The sequence below is a fragment of the Amphichorda felina genome (genome assembly GCF_050947745.1).
Source record: "Amphichorda felina strain 45539 chromosome Unknown scaffold_9, whole genome shotgun sequence".
Taxonomy (NCBI): Eukaryota; Fungi; Ascomycota; class Sordariomycetes; order Hypocreales; family Bionectriaceae; genus Amphichorda; species Amphichorda felina.
The window spans coordinates 2,408,577-2,428,307 of record NW_028145041.1 but is presented as its reverse complement, the minus strand read 5'-3'; the positions used below and the strand labels follow the sequence as shown (position 1 = coordinate 2,428,307).

General features: G+C 57.7%; 7 protein-coding genes across 7 annotated transcripts; 4 read left to right on the top strand and 3 right to left on the bottom strand.

Moving 5' to 3' along the window:
- Positions 1-343: 343 nt before the first annotated feature.
- On the top strand, positions 344-1,382 carry cwf16 (mRNA splicing protein YJU2; the record flags this gene model as incomplete). Its single annotated transcript, XM_083198683.1, has 3 exons — positions 344-367; positions 430-585; positions 645-1,382. The coding sequence occupies 3 exons, from the start codon at positions 344-346 to the stop codon at positions 1,380-1,382; spliced, it is 918 nt and encodes a 305-aa protein (XP_083046418.1).
- A 726-nt stretch (positions 1,383-2,108) lies between these two features.
- On the bottom strand, positions 2,109-2,333 carry ACO1O0_009333 (uncharacterized protein; the record flags this gene model as incomplete). Its single annotated transcript, XM_083198682.1, has 1 exon — positions 2,109-2,333. One exon carries the CDS (start codon positions 2,331-2,333, stop codon positions 2,109-2,111), a length of 225 nt encoding a protein of 74 aa, XP_083046417.1.
- A 4,688-nt stretch (positions 2,334-7,021) lies between these two features.
- Positions 7,022-8,191, top strand: ACO1O0_009332 (NAD(P)/FAD-dependent oxidoreductase; the record flags this gene model as incomplete). The annotated part of the gene is made up of 1 exon (XM_083198681.1): positions 7,022-8,191. The coding sequence occupies one exon, from the start codon at positions 7,022-7,024 to the stop codon at positions 8,189-8,191; it is 1,170 nt and encodes a 389-aa protein (XP_083046416.1).
- Positions 8,192-8,742: 551 nt separating this feature from the next.
- On the bottom strand, positions 8,743-12,152 carry NUT1 (mediator complex, subunit Med5; the record flags this gene model as incomplete). Its single annotated transcript, XM_083198680.1, has 4 exons — positions 8,743-9,842; positions 9,901-10,438; positions 10,489-10,995; positions 11,166-12,152. The coding sequence occupies 4 exons, from the start codon at positions 12,150-12,152 to the stop codon at positions 8,743-8,745; spliced, it is 3,132 nt and encodes a 1,043-aa protein (XP_083046415.1).
- A 750-nt stretch (positions 12,153-12,902) lies between these two features.
- On the top strand, positions 12,903-14,307 carry ACO1O0_009330 (uncharacterized protein; the record flags this gene model as incomplete). The annotated part of the gene is made up of 2 exons (XM_083198679.1): positions 12,903-13,072; positions 13,146-14,307. 2 exons carry the CDS (start codon positions 12,903-12,905, stop codon positions 14,305-14,307), a joined length of 1,332 nt encoding a protein of 443 aa, XP_083046414.1.
- A 685-nt stretch (positions 14,308-14,992) lies between these two features.
- On the top strand, positions 14,993-15,962 carry IRC22 (uncharacterized protein; the record flags this gene model as incomplete). The annotated part of the gene is made up of 3 exons (XM_083198678.1): positions 14,993-15,052; positions 15,133-15,581; positions 15,668-15,962. The coding sequence occupies 3 exons, from the start codon at positions 14,993-14,995 to the stop codon at positions 15,960-15,962; spliced, it is 804 nt and encodes a 267-aa protein (XP_083046413.1).
- A 448-nt stretch (positions 15,963-16,410) lies between these two features.
- Positions 16,411-19,299, bottom strand: RCY1 (exocyst complex component Sec10-like protein; the record flags this gene model as incomplete). The annotated part of the gene is made up of 2 exons (XM_083198677.1): positions 16,411-19,142; positions 19,206-19,299. The coding sequence occupies 2 exons, from the start codon at positions 19,297-19,299 to the stop codon at positions 16,411-16,413; spliced, it is 2,826 nt and encodes a 941-aa protein (XP_083046412.1).
- Between the last annotated feature and the right edge of the window lie 432 nt (positions 19,300-19,731).

Here is a 19,731-nt window from a genome sequence, read left to right as displayed (position 1 = left end):
AAGATGCGTTAGGTTGGGTGTTGTGAGAGGCTGAAGTGGAATTGTGAAGTCGCAAAGTTGCCCCGCCACTTTTTCCCCGGCCGCAGCCTTGCATGTTGCTTAAGCCTTGTATTACCTTAGTAAGCGTGCGACCTACCTGGATCCCATCTCACTTCCAAACGTTTCGTTTCCAACACCATCCAACCTCGTTTCCCTCTCTATACCTTCCTCATTGCGAAATCCGCCCCCTATTATCTCTCTATCTCCCTACGCGGTCCTATCGGGGCTCTGAACGAAGGGTGTCGCTCGTGTCCGCGCAAACTTCACCGTCGAGCCCAGCAGACTTCGAAACCAACAGCCCAACATGTCGGAGCGCAAAGTCCTTCAGGTATGAACCAGCCTGCGCAGCCAAGTGATACACCTTGTACTGATTTTCCAACCTGTCAATAGAAATACTACCCCCCGGACTTCGATCATCGGGAGATTGCGCGCCGCCGCGGACCGAAATCCACCGGACCGAAGATCCAGACGGTCCGGTTGATGGCTCCCTTCTCGATGCGATGTACTAGCTGTGGCGAGTTTATCTACAAGGGGAGGAAATTCAACGTATGCACCCGTCTTCCACAGTTATTGCAGTATCCACCAGTGCTAACAGTTTTTGTCAGTCGCGGAAAGAGACCCCGTTGAACGAGAAGTATCTCAACATCCAGATCTTCTACTTCCACATCAAATGCACGCGGTGCAGCAGCGAAATCATATTCCGGACGGACCCCAAGAACTCGGACTACGCCATGGTCAAGGGAGCGGTGCGCAACATGGAGCCGTGGCGCAACCGCGCGGCCGAGGAGGAGTCGGTGGAAGAGCGCCTGGACAGGCTGGAGCGCGAGGAGGCCGAGGCGGCGGGCGAGGAAGACAAGAACGCCATGGCAGAGCTGGAGGCTAAGAACGAGGACGCGCGGCGGGAGATGGCGGCGGCGGACGCCTTGGATGAGATTCGGCAGCGGAATGCGCGGATACACCGATCCGAGAAGGAGGGCACAGACTACTCGGATGTCATCGTGCGGTCAGAAGACGAGGAGAGGAGGAGGCAGGAGGAAGAGGATGACGCAGCGGCTAAGCGGGCATTTGGGGCGGCGAGGGGTCAGGCGGAGGTACCGTTGGATGGTGGCAGCAGCTCATCGAGTGGTCCGTTTGCCGCGGACGACAGGTTGAGAGGAGAACCGGAACCAGGGTCAGACGGGGCGTTGATGCCGCCCCCACCGCTCCCCGTAAGCGTGCCTGTGGCATCGGCCTCGGCTGTAGCCAAGGACACGGCCAGCGCCCCAAGCTTCAAGCGGGTGGTTAAGAAGAAGAAGGATCATTCAGCCTTGCTCGGGATCAAGAAGAAACCATCTCTTGTTTAAAGCGGGTTTGGAGTTACAGCCGTCGGACTGTCCGGTAGTGTATCTTTACTATTACGACTCTGATGAACAGTGAGTCCAATCCTCGCTGGTGCGCCCACTTTCGGACATGATGTTATTTAGAAGCGTATCCATATCATGTCGTGGACTGGTACTATTACCATGGCTATGTCACTAGTTGCGAAGAGCTGGAAGTTTAACTGCCAGAGCAGTAGAGTTGCTTTCACTTATGTACGCCTTACAGCAATTACGCTCCCTCCAAATATATAATAACTCCTGGGAAACCGTGTACCGTTCCCAACGGTATGCTCTGAACCAATCCCTAACGCCACGCGTGTTCGGAAGCTCATAAATCAAAGTACAGATCATAGCTCTTGTTGCTCGAGCGCTTCCCCGGTCAACTTCTCGAGCGCTCTCCCCCTTAGAACGTAGTCATGTCCGTTCGCTATACAGTCATGAACATGGTCGCGCAAGCACCAAAACGCGCAACTTTTGGTTCAACCCGACACGGTCTCCCCAAGATTGCTAGCGAGACGCTTCGGTGTGAAATGGCATCCAAAATGTTGTCGATACTCTCGTCGCCCTTGCATGTACTGGGGTTTCCCGGAAGTGGGGAAAACACCCGGCGGCCTTCATTTTGGGTAAAAAGAAACAGGCATTGTTACTCCTGGTTGCTGATGGATGGAACCAAAAAAAAAAAGGAGAGGAAACCCCCTTTTTGTTCCCTTCTCATGTGTGGAAGTCGGAAGGGCTTGTGCCGTTTGTCATGGAGCTGCTTCCGCTGGCGATGCCCTTGCGTGCAGATGAAGAGGACTTGTGCTCGGAGAAGGCGCCCTGGGCTTCCATCTGGCGCTTGGTGTGGTCGTGCATGAAGCGAGAGTAGCTGGAGAGGTCGGTGGGCGGCGGAGGGGAGGAGGGGATGTTGATGGTGTAAGTGTCTGACGGGGCAGGCATGGTGACGGTGGTGGATAATTCTGCCTGAAGAATGGGTTTCTGTGTTGTTGTATCAAGAGATGGCTCCGTGAAGCTCAAGAAAGGGCGACACGACAATTGGGGTAAGATGTTCTTAGGTTGGGCTGAGGAGACTAATGGAATGATTCGGGACTGGAGAGGCCGATGGGGGACTTCAGGGTCTTTATAACGGGAGTCCAGTGGGGGGAGCTACTGGAACGCTGGCGGCGGGGGGATGACGGGGGCCCAACCTGAACCCTTGGCAACTTGCTCTCTGGGCTCTGAGCCTCTGACGGTGCACCTGCAGCCTCCCAGGCTCCCCCCAAGCCCACCGGAGAGACCGATCGGCATTGATAGTCACCCTTCTGGCCCTTCCTGGTGGATGGCGTAACTGGGGCAGGGATTGGGCGGGGCCATCTGTGCATGGCTGCATGCCGGCGCACCCACACAAGTCGGGGCGCACACACTGGCCACAGCACGCATCATCAGCAGCAGCCAAGCGCAGCCCACGCTTCCACTTGGCTGTCGCAGGCTTGCAGCTGCATAATTTCAGGGTCCTTTGCCACAACCCACCATGCCAAGCATGCGTACCAGCCCTCCACGAGAGCCCACCGCACACAATCGATTGAGACACCAAAGACATTCCCTGAGTCCTTGATGACCGTCCCGACTCGTCTTGTCATCCACCCCCCTAGTAGTAAGACGTCGGCTCCAGATAAATGATGCAAAATGCAGCCGCATCGACAGGGAAGAAAACTGGAGATCCCCGGTCAGTCGCAGCAAGGGAGACAGAGTCCACAGATGGAGGCAAAGACCCTGATGATCATTTTCGATCCAGATGTAGCCGGCGTGTCCCTTTCCAAGCCTGCGAGTTGGACAGTTGACATCGATTCCTTGCTTATCAATTTGAGATGATGTTGAGACGGTGCGGATACGGTATGGGGTTAGCTGGCCACCGTTGTGAGGGGTGGTGACTAGAGCAACCAACATGCCGCGATGGAAAGGCAAAATGTAATAAACTACGTAGATTACTAACATATAGGGCACTACCTTGGTGATTAATACAGTATACTACCATACCACTACTACGGATACGAAGTACAGCACCAGATGACTTAAGCCCTTTAAGCCATATGGTATAATGGCGCATGGCAGCTGTGTCCTAGGACAGGTTAGCCAACCCAGGAAACCGACAAAGAATGGGCGCGACACATGGAACATTGGGAATCTCCAGGTGACTCAGTGAGGGCTTTGATGGCTGAGAGGGTCCTGGGGTAGACACCTCAGGTAATTTGGATGTGTCGGCGCTGCTGCTGCATGATGTCATTGGTTCAGACGGCCGCCTGCAAGTGTGGTGGCTCTGTGCGCGCTCGACACTTCTTCAACCTGGACGAATCAATTTACAAGGAAAACGGGAACATGAACATGTCTCGATTCTTTAGCGGGGGAAATCCAATCAGCTTGGTAAGAAAACATAATGCTGCGAGTACGTAAACATTTGAATCCATAGACGCGTCTTCAATCAGAGAATGCATTTTTAATTACCTACCAGTAAGCGAGCGGCGGCCAAGAGGCGCGGTCCTATGTATCACGCGCCAAGCAGAGCCCTAGGCTCTCTGGAGTCAGCCGCGCCTTGTATGGGATTTTGGGCGCAGTCTTGTGATTCTCCCATGTCGCGGGTGTGCCTTCCCAGGCTATTTCCTATTCACCCCTCTGGCTTCTCCTCATTCCCTGGCTCCAACTTCATCTCCTCTTGCGCCTTTTATTACGCTGGTCATGTTAATGCACACGATGTATCCAAAAGCGGGCGGCGACGAGACCCCTGCGCCTATCCCGAGTATCCAGCGTGCACCCGATTTGTGCAGCTCGACCCGTCCAGCCAGAACGGGCACCACCTGCAAAAGAGTGCATGACATAACCCACCTGGCAGGTGAGGTGACCGAGGCAAACAGAAACGGGACGGTCAAAACAGGCCAAAACAGGCAACATCATTTACTTACTTTACCCCTTAACGGGCAGAGCGGCAGAGGCAGAGGCAGAGGCGACAGAAAGCTTCCATGACAGGCTGACAGCCGCGAGAGTTTTGGCTGGACGTGTCAATCAATGCCAATCCCAGAGTTCCAAGCCCCGCTGACTTTCACTGCTTAGATTTCTGGCCTTGGGGCTTGGGGTCGCAGCGACCCCGACAAGCCCCGCCACCCCCATGATGTCAGCAGGCACCCCCTAGCCTTTGGCGGCCGCGAAACGGAGGTGACGCCCCAGAACGGGTCACCGTATTGTCTTTTTGATGCTCCACCAGTCGTTGCCGCTGCCGTCACACCTCCACAACGACATCATTTCTGGGTACTCCAAGACGCTCAAGGCGTCAGGACTCCTATTTCGACGAAACCGGCCGCACACCTCTGATATCATCTGCGGCCGCCTCCCACGAACGCCGCTAGAGGAACAGCAGAAGCAGCAGTAGGCAGAATGGAAGCATCAGAACACGTTGAGCCATCAGGCCATGTCACGCAAGACACACAGGACAGGGCAAGGTGCCTATCGAATGCCCATCGCTTGGGCCCTGCGCCGCCTCCCGCCTAATCCTGTCACCCGCGTGCGAGATTGTTCTCGCCACTGACACAAATGGCTGCCATTTCCTTCCCCCGAGTTGGCTGCCCTTGGCCTTGATTCAGCTGCTCGCCTGCCTAGCATCGTCACCTAGTTGGCCTGGACATGTTGGCTGGCATCGTTGACGGGTCTTGATCATCATACTCTCGCTAGACAGGCTTACAGTTGCTCATCTATGCATCTTTTTGAAAGCGTCTAAATCCGGGAAATGTGCCGGGACCTGGGATCACGCATGTTGTCACGGCACAGTCTCACTTTTCGGCTCTGTGATATACAGACACCGTCTATTCGATCGGCAGCTAACTTGAGTATGCTATCACGATACTTGATGCTTTCTCGAGACCCCACTATTATGTCTACAAGTCGCCCCTTACTTTCTGTCGGTGTGGCCTGTGTTTTGCTGATCAACAAGGGTCCAGCGATCCAACATATTTCACGCCTCCGGCAATCACGAACATCTACTAACATGTACTGAGTCATGGTGTTCGGGAGCTTAAGGTTGCTGGATAAGGCACGTCGTCAACGTCATGTCGCGGCCCACGATGACACATTTCTCGATGGCACCACCGCGACCCCGATTTCTCGACTTCCTCCCTCGGACAACCCCATGCATCTAACTCTTTAACCCTATCATCACCCACGTCCTAGAGCATCGCAGCCAGAAAAGTAACAGAAAGTACGTATTAGTAGAGCACGGTCGGATCGGTCTACCAAATACTATGCACTGGTGGGTGCACATATAAAACCACATGCACACACACTTACATCTAACGCCCTAGCGATGACGAGTTTCCATTCTATCCGACCCTCCACAACGCAGACAATCAGTGGGCCTTCAGATCTTTGCCGCATTCCGGATCCAGCGTCTCGTCTGCAGTCATGAACGATGTTCAAGGATAGGATTAGTGGTCACCCGCATTGTGCAGACGGGTGACACGGGCCGAGTGGCGACAAGCTTTCTGTGCGATACAAGGCAAGGGTTCAGCCAAATAAATCCCTTGGAGCGGCATCTCTACAGACAATTCTCAGCACAGATTACTTGCTCAAGAGAATTGTGAGTGGGACAAAGGGGCGTTGTGCGAGGTCTCTTATCGGCGACTTTGACGTCTCTTGAGCGTGAGCTGTAGTGGTTGTATTTGGGTTGGGGTTGTGATACCCTAAGCCGACGATCCAGAAGCGTCCAGAAAATGTCGTCTGAAGATAAATCCTACGGTATGTTTGTATCAATTGCAACTGAGTACTGAGTTGCCATGTCCTTGGACCGCGAGTCACATCTGCAGCATTTTCAAGACCGGAGACGCGATCTCGCAGGATGAGGAGTATTTGGCAGTTCTGCCCCGTGCATGTGGGCCCTCGCAACGAGACTGAGGCAGCAATTGCGACAAGTTCGAGAGAATACTTGGAGCCGAGGTGGGAATCACAGACAACTTCTTCGAACTGGGCGGGCTCTCACTCCTGGTCCATTTTGGAGACACAGTTCTACTAATCGTGCTACAGCATCATGGCCAATTCAACGCTGGGGACTTTGTCATGCCGTCACAGTTCCATGTCGTCGAATATACGGATAATGTAATCGGCATTGGCTGGCAGCCGCGTCGAAGAAACTACCTAGTACTATTACCGACAGGGCGATTGATCCAATCCAAGGCTTCACTAGAGTCCCAAATGGGAGAAGAAGTCTAGGAAGAACTCGGGAGGTGGGCGCTAAGGTTGCTGATTGGGCACAACAGAGCCTTACCGCCGGGACCCACAAGGAAGAAACCATACCAACTCCATACCGGCCTCGGCCCTCCTGAGTTGTTCGGAGGAGCTTGTTGTATGGGTGGGCTCGAAGACGGCACGAAAAGTCACCGAGAACTTTTCCCCGAGCCCGGCAGAGACCCATAATATTAACATGATACTACATACTATATTAGAGCATCTCCCCAGCATGTGTTCGGTGACCATGGCCAGAGACGACTCGGCATCTCCCATTTTTCCATTTATTTATCCTGGCTAGTGTGCCGCGGATTCCACTTTGCTCTTCCAACTCGTCTTCTCTTTCCATCGTCACAGATACTGACATCCCCAATCTATACACCATGAAGTCCATCGTCGTTCTCGGCGCTGGTGTGGCCGCCATGCCTATCATCCGCCAAGTCATGAGGACCATTGTCCTCCCAAACAGCGACTGGAAGCTGATTGTCGTCGCCCCCAACACCCACATGCAATACCCTATCCCCATGGTTCGCATCATTGTCCCTGGTCAAATGTCAGAGGACAAGGCCTTCATCCCCGTGGACCGCCAGTTCAAGGAGTATCCCGCCGACAAGTTCGAGTTTGTCCTCGGCAAGGCTGATTCCCTGGATCCCCAGGCCAAGACGGTCAACGCTGCCCTCAGCGCCGGCGGCAGCCGCTCCATTACCTATGATAAGCTCATCATTGTCACGGGGGCCTCGGCCAGGGACGACATGCCCTGGAAGACGAATGACTCGACCGAGCGCACCCTCCAGAGGCTGCACGAGATCCACGAGGATATCAAGCGCGCCAAGACGGTTCTCGTCGCCGGCGGCGGCCCCACCGGCACCGAGACAGCCGCCGAGCTGGGCTTCGCGTACGGCGAGAATGGCGAGAAGGAGGTCCACTTTGCCTTTAGCACCGACATGCCCCTCGGTCCTGACACCAGCATGATCGTGAAGGCCCAGAAGCAGGCCAAGATTGAGCTCGAGCGGCTCAATGTCAAGCTCATCCCCAACACCATGGTCACCAAGGTCACTAAATCTGGCAACGACACCATCCTCGAGCTCACCGGGCCCGACGGCAAGACCAAGAACATGACGGTGGGGGCCTACCTCCCTGCCACGGGCGTCACGCCCAACACGTCCTTTGTGCCCGCCGACATGCTCGACAGCCGCGGCGAGATCAAGCAGACCAACACCCTGCAGGCCGAAGGCTACCCGGACATATTCGTCGCTGGCGACGCCGGGAACCTTGAGCTGTCCAAGGCCCAGACGGCCGACGCCCAGGCCGTGCACCTGATCAGGGCGCTGCCGGGCCACCTCCTCCGAGGCGAGCCCATCCCCGAGAAGGCGCTCGACAAGAAGGACGCCGTGGTCGTGACGCTGGGCCGCAAAAAGGGGACGGGCCAGATCTTCGGCTGGAAGTTGCCGAGCTTCATGGTCGTCTACGTCAAAGGCCGGAATCTATTCACCGAGGCCGTCGAGGGGTTGGCTCTGGGCAAGAAGACGTCAACGGCTGTGTTTGAGAGCTGATTTCGCATGTGGTATATAATATCTCTGTTTTCGCCTTGCTGCGGGTTTGAATGGCGTTTAGCGTGCTCATAAGGAGATGGAGAGGGACGCCAGTGATGATTCCAAATAGTGTATTTAACTAGTTAACTGCTATACCCCATCATGATAACAGAGTTGGATGACAACCTCGAACCCAGGCCCCCCTACCTGCCAGCGCCTTGCACCTGGTGTAGCCCAGCTCTTAGGAAGGGATACCGACATTCGTCGGGAGATGTATAAACTAAAACATGAAGATTGTTAGTAGTCTGAACCCCCTGAGATCCTCCTTGGAGCGGATAAGAATGACCCCGACAATGAAAGACCATTCAAGCTGCTAGAGATTTCAACTAAAACGCCTGAATTGCAACTCCAACTCCCTCCATCGAATCACCTAGAAGACTCTTCCCGCCATTATTTATATCCCAAACGCCTGCGGAGCCCAGGAAAGCACGACACACACACGCCAAAACACACATCCTACATCCCAGACACCCACCTAACCTCCCCGGGGCAGAACGGTGATGCTAGACACCTCATGCCAAGTCCATACTATTGCCCCAGTCGAGGTCGTCAAGGCTCGTGTCGATATTGGTGTCCAGCCCCCCAAACAGATCATCGGCGCCCACGCCGTCTCCGCCCGCGCCCCCGTGCCCGCCCAGGTCTTCCAGGGACATGCCCAACCCGACACCAGCGTCGCCCTGCATGGCCGCCATAGCATCGAGCGATACCTCGGCGTTGGCGTCAATGTCCATGCCACCCATATCCGGCGGGGGGGCCATCATGTGCGACGGCGCCTGCGGGGGCGTTATCTGCGCCTCGACACGGCGGTGTAAGCGGACCAAGATCTCGGCGAGCACCGGGTCCGTCTTGTGAATCTCCCGGCACCGCTCGGCCTCGAGCTTGAGCACCTCGCGCAGCCCGAGCGGTCGTTGCGGTGGGAGCTGCTGCTGGAGCTGCTGCTGCTGCTGATCGATGGGCAGCGCGGGCGGCTCGTTGGTGACGTTGGGCGCGCAGATGAGCGCTGTGGCAACGTCGGTGATGACGCCTGCGATCTGGTTCTGGTGGTTCATCTGCTGCTCGTCCTGCTGGCTGCGCATGTCGGTCTCGCCGCGGGTCTGGAAGCGGACCTCCTCGAGGATCAGCCTCAGCACGCGCTGCGGACCCATGATCTTGATCCCCATGATAAACTGCCGGTGGGTGTACGTGATGGGCATGATGCTCATGGCGGGCTGCATGCTCCACTGCATGAGCCCCTGTGTCGTGGTCTTGAGCGACGTCCACAGCCCGTTGGGCTCCGCCTTGCACCACTCCGTCACCTCGCCCATGTCCGCCGACCCCGTCCGTCTCGACATGGAAATGCTATCCTTGAGGGCATTGAGCAGAGGGGTGACGTCCTGGTTCTTTGGGTCCCGCTTGTTGAGATACGCCTGCAGAGAGTTGTCCAGCGGCTTCGCGACAATCTTCTTGACAGATGCCAGCATGGCACTAGCTTCGTTCGAGATGGCCGTGGGGGCGAGTATAAGCTGTAGGATTTTGATGATGGCCTTTTGCTCCCTTTGATCGACCCAGAGATAGTCCGTCAGAAACTTGATGGCGGGGACTAGAGACGGGAGTAAGAATGTGTCGACCAGATCTAGATGCATCTTTTGTTAGATCGCGTTGGCGCATAGCACATTTGAAGATGAACTTACACTCCACGCCGCCCTTGAGGCTCTCGTCGTTGATGTAGCCGTGGGAATATCCCACTACAATATTATAAAAGAGGGGCGCCACGATGAGATAGAAATCCTGCGGCGGGCACGACGACATCAGGTCATCGTCCAGCCCACCGCCCTCATTGTCAAACAAGCCCATGACCCACCCGTTCAGATGCTTTTCCTCTTGCTCGGACAGCTGCTCCCTGTCGCGGTTGATGTGTGCCTGGGTGATGATCCTGCGCACGCTCGATGTAGGCGAGTAGAGGCCTAAATCAGAGGGCTTCAGGTTATAACGATGGGTAAATGCCAGCACTAGTAACAGAACGGCGCCAAACTCTTCGTATACCGGCTGGTACTCAGCCTGGTCTTCCTCGTAACGCCAATTATCCAGGAGCTGGCAGAGTGGGCCCAGGATGCCAGGGATGGTCTCAAACAGCAGCAAGACGTCCAGCGACTGGGGCTTCTGAACGATATCGGTACATAGAAGTTTTAACGACATGGTCTCATTATCGTTGCATAGCTTTCGGATAATCTAGAATCGTCAGTTGAGACTCCAGCTGGCAGTGGTGACATGGCGCAAACCTCGACAAGAGCGTGGCACACGGCCCCAACATTTCCATCCATCTTTTCCAGGTCTCTGAGAAGATCCTGGCCCTTGATGGTATGCGATTGGTAGTCCTGGATCAATTTGTCCTTGGACTTCTTCTCCGGCTCATAAGACATGGACATCTCTCCTAGAATCGTCTCCACGTGCTCCCGGTTCACCAAACCGTGGAGCACACAGGCGGCGCAGAAATCTTCGCGGACGCTTTCCGTATAAGGATTGTTATTCCTGGACTCATCAAACATGAGAGACGCGGTAGGAAACAGGCTCGTGTCGACCTGGTTAAGGGCGTTTGTGATGCAAAGTTCGGCCGATGGGGTCGAGAATCCTGGAGGAAGCAGCTGACACAGGAGTAGCGGCACCTTGTTGATGAGGAATGAGCGCAGGAGAGAAGCGTCCTCCTTACCCCCATCCCTAAACACGGCGTTGGCGAGGACATCAAAGGATGCCAGGACAAGATCAATCGCTGCCGACTGGTTGTCGCCCTGTGAATATATTAGAACTGGCAGTGTCCTCATAGCCTGTTGAGTGTTTCAGACGTAGTCTTACCCGATATCTATTGTTTATGTAGTTGAAAAAGTCTCCATGATCCATGAGCGGTCGCCCAACAAGCTATACCAATTAACTCTGATCAACATCACACCGACTCAAGAACATGATTAGGGAGACCAACCGAGGCATTGAGGTAGACGTACATGCCCACCCTCGTCGTGATGATGGGGACCTCGCGGACTTCAAAGGCATCCAGCCCCACGGTCGAGGCCAGCATCTCATCCATGGCCGCGTCGGCAGCCTGCTTCTTCTCATCCACGGGGTCGAGCTTTGCCAACACCTCGGTGCGGAAGAAGTCGAGCTTTTCCGTGATGGACTTTTCCGTGCCGGCGTTTACAAGCTGGAGCGTGGGCACAAAGTTGGCCAGGTTCTCCGCCAGCTCCTTGCGAGCATCTTTGGCAGCGTTTCTACCGATGACTTTGAGCAGCCAGGGATTGTCCGTCAGGCGCAGCAGCAGGGGCACAAAGGCGGCCCTCGCCGACTCCATCTCCAGCTGCAGGTTGTGCATCTGGGCCAGCAGGTCGGCCGCGAACGCCGAGGAGGCCTGGGTGAAGAGGGCGAGCCACTTGGCGACAATCTTGACCACCTCGAGGGCGGTGTGGGTGTCGCGGACGGCCTGTCCCTCGTGGACCGACTTGCAGAGGCGGAAGAACATGACCTCCTCGACCCAGTAGGAGCTCTTCCATCGCACGGGCGGCGTGTTCTTGCCGTCATTCTTGTCACCGCCGTCGTGGTGTTCGGCAGCTGGCTGGTGCGAGTCGACGAGATTGTGGGACGACGAGTATCTGTAGAGGGCGTTGAGTATGGCCGGCGCATCGATGTATCCCAGGTCGCTGAGGACCTGGAGGTAGGGGGGCACGCGCGGGTCGAGACTGTAGCAGTTGTTGGGCTGAGGCCTCAGGAAGAGGTCGGCGACGGCGGCGGGCGGCAGCGGGTGTTCGTCGTGGACGAGGCGCACAAAGGTCTGGAAGCGCTGGGTGTCGAGGCGCTCGCGTATGCAGCGGCTGACGAACTCGGTCCAGAAGGCGAGGGACTCGCGCAGGGCGCCCGCGGAGCTGGCCTGGGGCAAGGCTATCGTCTCTCCCTCCATGGTGATGGGCGCGCTGGGCTCATTCCACGGTGGGGTGGTCGTGCGATTGACGGGTCATGAGCCGGAGGGAGCTGGGGGGTTAGTTGCGCGCAGCTGTCGGTGTTATGCCTGGGAATAAGAATAAAATAACAAATACTTGGTAAACTGTAGTTGGATGGAGCTGGCGGTTTGGAGTTTAGAGTTTGGGAATTGGAGTTTGAGGCTCGGGAGGTCCCACGTGGGGCGCTGTAAGGGCGGCTGGGCAGTGGCAGCTGTGGCACATTCAGTGCATTCAGTGGCTCAGTGGTGGCTCAGTGGCACAATGGCGGGTGCTCACAGTGGCTCCAGTTAAGCTGGGGTCCATCCTGGGGTCCATCTCCCAGTGGAGGTTCAATTGCATCTTCACCAGCCAGAGTTAGAATTGAGCTACAGCCCCAAATTGCCCCCTGCGATTATTACAGGGTTGATTCCTTCGCATCCCGCGTATATCCATAAGTACCAAGGTATGTAAGTATCCGTGTCCGTAAGGGCCCGTTATCAATTGCCGGCCCGGTCAGCCTTCGAGGGCCGCATACTCATACTTTGTACATATTGCATCCTCACCCCCTGGATCTAAACCTCAACGGCTCCAAGTCAGCCTCTCCGCTCTCTCATCCAACTTCCAGAGGCTGTGTCCCTGGTGATGAGAATGACACGATTCTCCGTCTAACTTCGCCCTCCGACACCTTGGACCTCCCCGACTCTCCTTAAAGAAAAATACACCATTCCACCATGGGGTCCCCCATGGCGTCCACCAACGCCATGTGCTCGGGGCGCCGTGCCGTCGTTATCTTGTTTTCGATTAGCGCTATCCTCTTGGTTGCCGGCGTTTTGTTTTCCATGTCCATGTCGCAGGAGTCATGGGATCGTCTAGAAGACCACCTGGGGTCTACCCCCAACAAGTGCGCTCCCTAAGCCCCTACCTGAGGGTCTCTCGCTGGCTTCTAAGTTGGTACTGACTGTATGGATGAGCAGTCAAACCTCCACCTCCCCCACCGAAATCTACAACTGCGCAGACCCCTACCGCCGACCTGGCTACCTGTACATGGACCACCACGAGCGTAAGAATGCTCGCTGGATCCCTTACACCGACGACTTCCTCGACGCCGACCTGCCCAGCGCCGCAGAGTACCCCAGGCCCGCCGGCCAGCAGGTAGTCTTCAACATCTCCGAGGTAGAAAAGACCTATACCGAGTCCAAATCCACGCCCCCGATGCGGATGCTCGCCGTCATTGAGGAGGACCAGCGCCGGCGCGAGTCCGTCTCCGTGGCGTTCAAGGACCAGACGGTCGAGGACTTTGTGGGCATGAAGGACGAGGGGCACCTCGGCTGGCTCTGGGGCCGCCGCGTCCTGATCCTGGGCGACTCAGTCGACCGCTTCATGATCCAGTTCTTCTGCGAGGAGCTGGGCCGCCAGATGCACCAGCCCGCGCCGCACACGACGGCTACGTGCGTGATCCCCACGTTCAACCTCACCCTCATTCACTGGCACCATGCGGGGTCGTGGACCTACCGCCCCGACTGGTGGTGGATGGACGACATGAAGGAGATTGCCTTTGAGGAGCGCTGGACCAAGATGTGGGAGCCCATGGTGGACACGACGGTCCGTGGGCCGACGGGCAAGCCCGACCTGATCCTCTGGCAGAGCGGCCTGTGGGACCAGCGCGCGCTGTGGGAGTGCGCCGAGGCCAACTACGACGAGAAGGACCCCATGGCCCAGCGGGAGAGGCACCTGGAGTGGGACGAGATCCGCTTCATCGCGACCCGCGTGAGGAAGCTCGTCAGGCTGCTCACCGACCAGTTCGGGCCTGACGTGCCCACCATGTTCAGAGCCATCACGGTCCACCAGGAGAGCAACGCCCGGGACGCCAACATTTACGAGCTGGAACGCCTGTCGAGGGCCATTGCCGAGAAGGCGGGCCACGAGATGTTTGAGTGGGCTCGCATCCTGACGGCCTTCTCGATGCTGTACAAGGACCAGACGCACCCGGGCAAGGGCACGGCCAGCTGGCTGTGGGCAAACATGATCCTGGATTATGTGGCGCGCAGTGCGGGCTCAGGGGACGAGGATCGGGCGCCGTACTTTGACTCGTGGGACGCTTGCCACGATCAACTGTTGGGCTGGGGAGGACGTTGAGATGACATGTCGGACTCGGGATATAGAACTGAAATACATGGATGTATCTTATATAGACAGATGGCCTTGGGAGTTATCAGGGACTCTCGCGCGACGTGTGCTGAGAGTTTGGCGGCGCTTATTAGACCACGACCGTTAGGATCTAAGCTTACCTGCAGAATAGTTCAGTCGTTATTGTTTTTTTAATAATAATCAATTAGGTTACTACAACATCTGAGCAGCATCTGCAACACTGTAAATCGTGCCATGCTCGCCACAGTTGTTCTGGGCCTCCGGCACGTCGGAAATATCCTAAGCTTGGCAATCTCCATGCTGGACGTGGTACAGGGTCCAGAACTCCAGATGGGACACTGAGGCCAGATTTCAACGGTGCAGTGGAGCACTGGAGCTCTGGAGACAGCCGCACGCATCCACCACCCAGCAGCTGTGCAACAGCTCTCAGGGAGTTCAGGGAGCCAGGGATGCACTGCTGCTGGTGGAATTTTCCCCAGGAGCTTCCACACTGCTTCTTCGTCACCCCGACTCCATCGCTCCTCCTCCATCCCTCCTTCCTTCCCTCTTACCCATCCTCCCTTCACCAACCCCAACACCCAACCCACCTCCTTCTCCCAGCAGATTCGAGCTGAGAGATTGATCTCCCCCTCCCTCTTCTCTGTCGCGTGACCTGTCTCCAATTGCCGTCACCATGTTCAAGCCGTCGATCCTCGCCCTGCTGGCCGTCCAGCTCCTGGGTGCCTTCGCCCAGGTAAGCCAAACCACCACGCCCCCGAGATCCATCAACCACCACCAGCCATTGGTTCGCTAACGCGCCGCACTCGCCTCCAGGATGCTGAGGCCGGTACCTCCCCCGCTGACGCCCCCGTGCTCAACGCCGAGATCACCACGTCCTTCCCCGAGGCCGACATCTTCGGTGTCAAGCTGGTCAACGGCCGCCCGACCAACGCCCTCATCGAGTTCAACAACCACGAGGACGGGCCCCTGCAGGTCGCCTTCGTTACCGGCGCCCTCGTCTCCACCAAGGACCTCCCCGAGGACGCCCCCACCTACCAGAGCATCGTCCACAACCTCACCGCCGTCCAGTACAACGTCGAGGTCCCCGCCGGCGAGCGCAAGAGCCTCCCCTACTCCTTCGCCCTCGACATGCAGCCCCAGGACGTCCGCATCAAGCTCACCGCTGTCGTCGCCGGCGCCAAGGGTAACATCTTCCAGGTCCCGGCCTTTGACGACCTGGCCTCCATCGTCGAGGCTCCCGTGAGCTTCTTTGACCCCCAGATGTGCGTCCATATTCTTTCTCCGCCCTTCCGGGGCCCTTGTAAAGACCAACCCCCCCGGCCCTTTTGCTAACATTGTACACCCACAGCATCTTCCTCTACCTCTTCCTCTCCGGCGCGTTCGTCGGCATCCTCTACTTCGTCTATAAGACCTGGATCGAGGCGCTCTTCCCCGCCGCCCCCTCCAAGCGCTCCGCCGGCCCCAAGACCCCCAGGACCCCCAAGAAGGCCGCCGACGACGCCGCCCTCTCCGGCTCCGAGTCCGCCGGCGCCACCACCGCCACCGACGGCAAGTCCTACGACGAGAGCTGGATCCCCCAGCACCACATCGCCCGCCCCAGCACCCGCCGCGGCAAGTCCGCCGCCGGCAAGAAGAAGGAGTAAGATGCCGACGCACGCACCTTTTTCCCTACCGGGGTGAAGAACCCGCGAAGGGGCTTCTTCCCCATTGGTGCTACAGTCTGTTCTGTCCATCTTCGTGAGGGGGCGCATAGCCTCAAATGGGGTCCGGTGTCCTCTGAAAAGGGGGGGCGCACCGTTTCCATAACACTTGGGTATATTTCAATCAGGGGGTCGGCTACGGATTATGGCCAAAAAAAAATTAGAATGTATAGCTTTACTAGGCGCGCACGCGTGTTCAGGCCTGCTGTCAGGTAAAAAAGCATAGCAAGCAACAAAGTGTACCATAGCAGTAACGGCATACAAAAGGAGGGGAGAAAACAATATTTCCATTGGATCCCACCCACCAACGCCTGCCTTTCTTCTATTCTCTTCCGTTGTTGTTTTTTATACGTGGTTCCCGTGTAAATACAGTTCCTTTGATGCCGACAGGCTACATGAGCAGACAATCCATCCCGTACATGGCCTTCTCGACCTTCTTCCTCACCTGGTACCAGTCGGCCCTCCGCTGGGCATACTCGTACACCTCCTCGGCGCGGAACACGCCGCCGAAGCGGTCGCCGTCGGCAATAACGTTGGCCATGTCCTTTGCGTGAGACGGGTCGATGAGGAAGATCTGGCTGAGCTCGCGCAGGGCGCCGAAGTAGGCGAGCAGGTCCTGGTTGCGCAGGGTGCGGACGTAGTCGGAGTAGAGGTTCATGTCGGCGATGAGCTTGACGGCGCCGTCGGTGCTGACGCGCTGGCGCTTGAGGTGCTTGCAGATGGCGGTGAAGAGGCGCAGGCCGACCTCGCCGTTGAAGACGTCGAGCATGGACTTGTCCGTCGTGCCGACGAGCATCTTAGTGTGCGACGAGACGAGCTCGACGATGCGCCGCGCGGTGGGCGTAGGCCCAATGTCCAGCTCGCTACTACTGCCCATGGGATGGGACGACGAGGACGATGACGGGTCGTTGTTGGAGGTGGAGGAGGCGTCGGGCCCGACGGGGTTGTAGTCGGTGGGCTGCTGCATGGTGCCATGGAGGTACTCGACCTCGTCCATGAGCACGTCGATGCCCTTGTTGAGCCCGGCGGCAACATTCTCGTCGAGCATCTGCTCAAACTTCTTCTTGGCCAGGCCGGCCGGGTCGAGGAAATCGTTCTTGTCGGCGATCTTGGGCGTGGCCAGCTGCTGCTCGTAGAAGAGATCTACCATCTGCGAGATGAGGTCGCCGACGTTGACGAGCTCGATAAAGGTGACGAGGGGCGCCACGCCCTGCTGGTTGTGGTCGCTGACCTCGCGCGGGTTATAGTGCGACAGGTGACCAACGGCGCGTTCAAAGCCCATCTTGACGTGCTGCTGGCCCAGGATGCGCAGCAGCACAATGAAGATGTTGGCGCACTGCTCCCGCGCCTCCCCGCCGACCTGCCCGCCCAGCCGCATGAAGACGGCTGCGCGCTCTAGGCTCGTCTTAGCCGCGTGCACCAGGTTGAGCGCCACCTCGATGCTGAAGAGCGACTTGATGCCCTCCAGCTTGGACGTCATGATGGCCGCCTTGGCCGCCAGCTCGTCTGTGGGGGCCTGCTGAGGGAGCGGGCTCTTTCGGTCCTCGATTCCGCCCAGACCGGGCGTGCCGGGTCGCGACAGCTGCGGCGTGCTGGTGCCGCCTCCGTTGGCCGTCGTGGGCAGGGTCTTCTGCTTTGCCTGGGCAGGTGCCGGCGTAGACGTGGTTGCGAAGCTCGGCAGAACTGTGACGGGCATCATGACAACCTTCTTGAACGAGCTGAGAAAGTCCTTCTTGTCGGCGGAGCGGTTGATGTTGGACATGTAAAACGACTCGAGGGACGAGTCTTGCTCTGACAGCTTCTTCTCCCAAAGTGCCACCTCGGACTCTGCATGCTTTGTGAAGAAGTCGAGCTCCTCCTGGAGATAGAGGTCGACATGCGGCTCAAACACCCTGAGCGTCATCTCCTTGGCCTTCTCCTTGAGGTCGACGGAGTCACCCTTGGGCAGCGTGACCGACTGGAAGAAGAGCAGCGTCTGCTCGAAGATGCCCGACACGGCCTTGAGGTACGCCGCGCTGCTACGCTCGTGCGCCTCGTCGAATAGCGGCGTTGTATACTCAATGATCAGGTCGTCCCGGACCCGCTCCAGCAGCGCCCAGAAGACGGCCGGCGCCTGGGGGAATATGCGCTCCATGACGCCCGCCTGGTCGTTGACCTTGGCCAGCAGCGTCTCAAAGAAGGTCCGCGACGGCTCCAGCGAGACCTCGTCGGGTATGGCCCGGCTGAGGCAGTTGACGGGGTTGAACATGAGTTCCTTGTCGTCAAAGATGGGGTGCTTCTGTATGAAGAGCTCGACGCCACGCTGGCCGCCGTTGAGTGTGTACAGGACGTGGGCGTACCGTCGCATGCGGCCGTCGACGTCCCAGAACTCGTAGCCCTGCTCAAACTCGCGCAGGACGGCGCTCTCGAAGATGTCCATCATGGCACCCAGGCGCTCCTCTCGCGCGACGCAGCCCTCGGCCCAGTCGCTGCGGGCGAAGCGCGCCAGGTTGGCCAGCATCTGGGCCTGGCGCTCCGGGTCGCGGAAGGCCCTGAAGACGACGGGCTCGGCGTGCGTGCGGGCGCGGATCAGGTCCAGGTAGAAGGGCGCGAGGGCGCCGTAGATCTTGCCGTACTCTTGCCTCGCGGCCCCGCGGATGCTCCGGACCCTCTTGAAGACGTCCAGGTACGCCTCCGGGTCCTTTGAGGCATCTTTCGAGGGGTCGTGTTGTGAGGGGTCGCCTGCCGGCGCTGCTGCCACCCCGATGCTCATCGTCTCGAAGCCGTCACGTATCGTCGACGACGTCGGCCGCTTCTGTGCCTGGTCCTCCTCCGCCGTGGCGTCAAAAAGTGTCGTAGTGGCCACGGCTTTACCCACGGAGCCGTTTGCGGCGTGTCCAGCCCCCTGTGCCTGTTGCTGCTGCTTCAGCTTCTGCTCCTTTGCCTTCTGCAGGGTCTCCCTCCTCCGCCGTACCGCCTCGTCAAAGCGACGGCGGGCCTCGACCTCGTTCCAGCAGCCCATGGCCTTGAGGCGCGACACCCAGCGCGTGTCGTCGTAGACCATCTCTCGCATGCGGTGGGAGGTGCGGGCGAAGCGGAGCTGGTCGGCGACGGGGAGGTAGTCGAGGATGGCGACGAGGATCTCTGTGGAACTAGTCAGCCGCTGCTGCTTGGTTCTGGGGGACGGGCAAGCTGGAGAAATCATACCGGCTGGTAGGTTTGCGCGGGAGTCGACGACCCCTGAGGCCTTGAGGGCCGTCAGGATGCCGCCGCCGCCGCTGCGCTGCTTGGACTTGTACATGGCGGGCGGTGGTGAAGTTGGTGCTATTCGTGTTGGTAAGGGGCAAACAAGGCTATGGGTTGTATAATGAGTACGGATAGGTGCTGTCGGTTAAAGATAGATGCGTGGACGAGGGAGTCGTCGTCGTCAACCACCGCTCAATTCGACAGCCGGCATGACAAGCTTCATGGTCGAGGTGCCGAAGAGAGAGTGTGGGTTGGAGGGATCCTAGATGGCGGCGGTTTGGTGTGGATTCGGTGCAAGCTGGAAGTTGGAACGTGGAAACTTGGAAGCTTATTATATTTCACAGCTAACTGGAAGCCTGCAAGCTGACGGGCAGACGGGAGAGGGGGAGGCATGTGAGTGGTCCATCTGCTGCCCCTCCACCAAGAAGACGAACCGCATTCAGTATATTCATTCGCCTCTGGGAGATTCGCATTGTTCGTCACACAG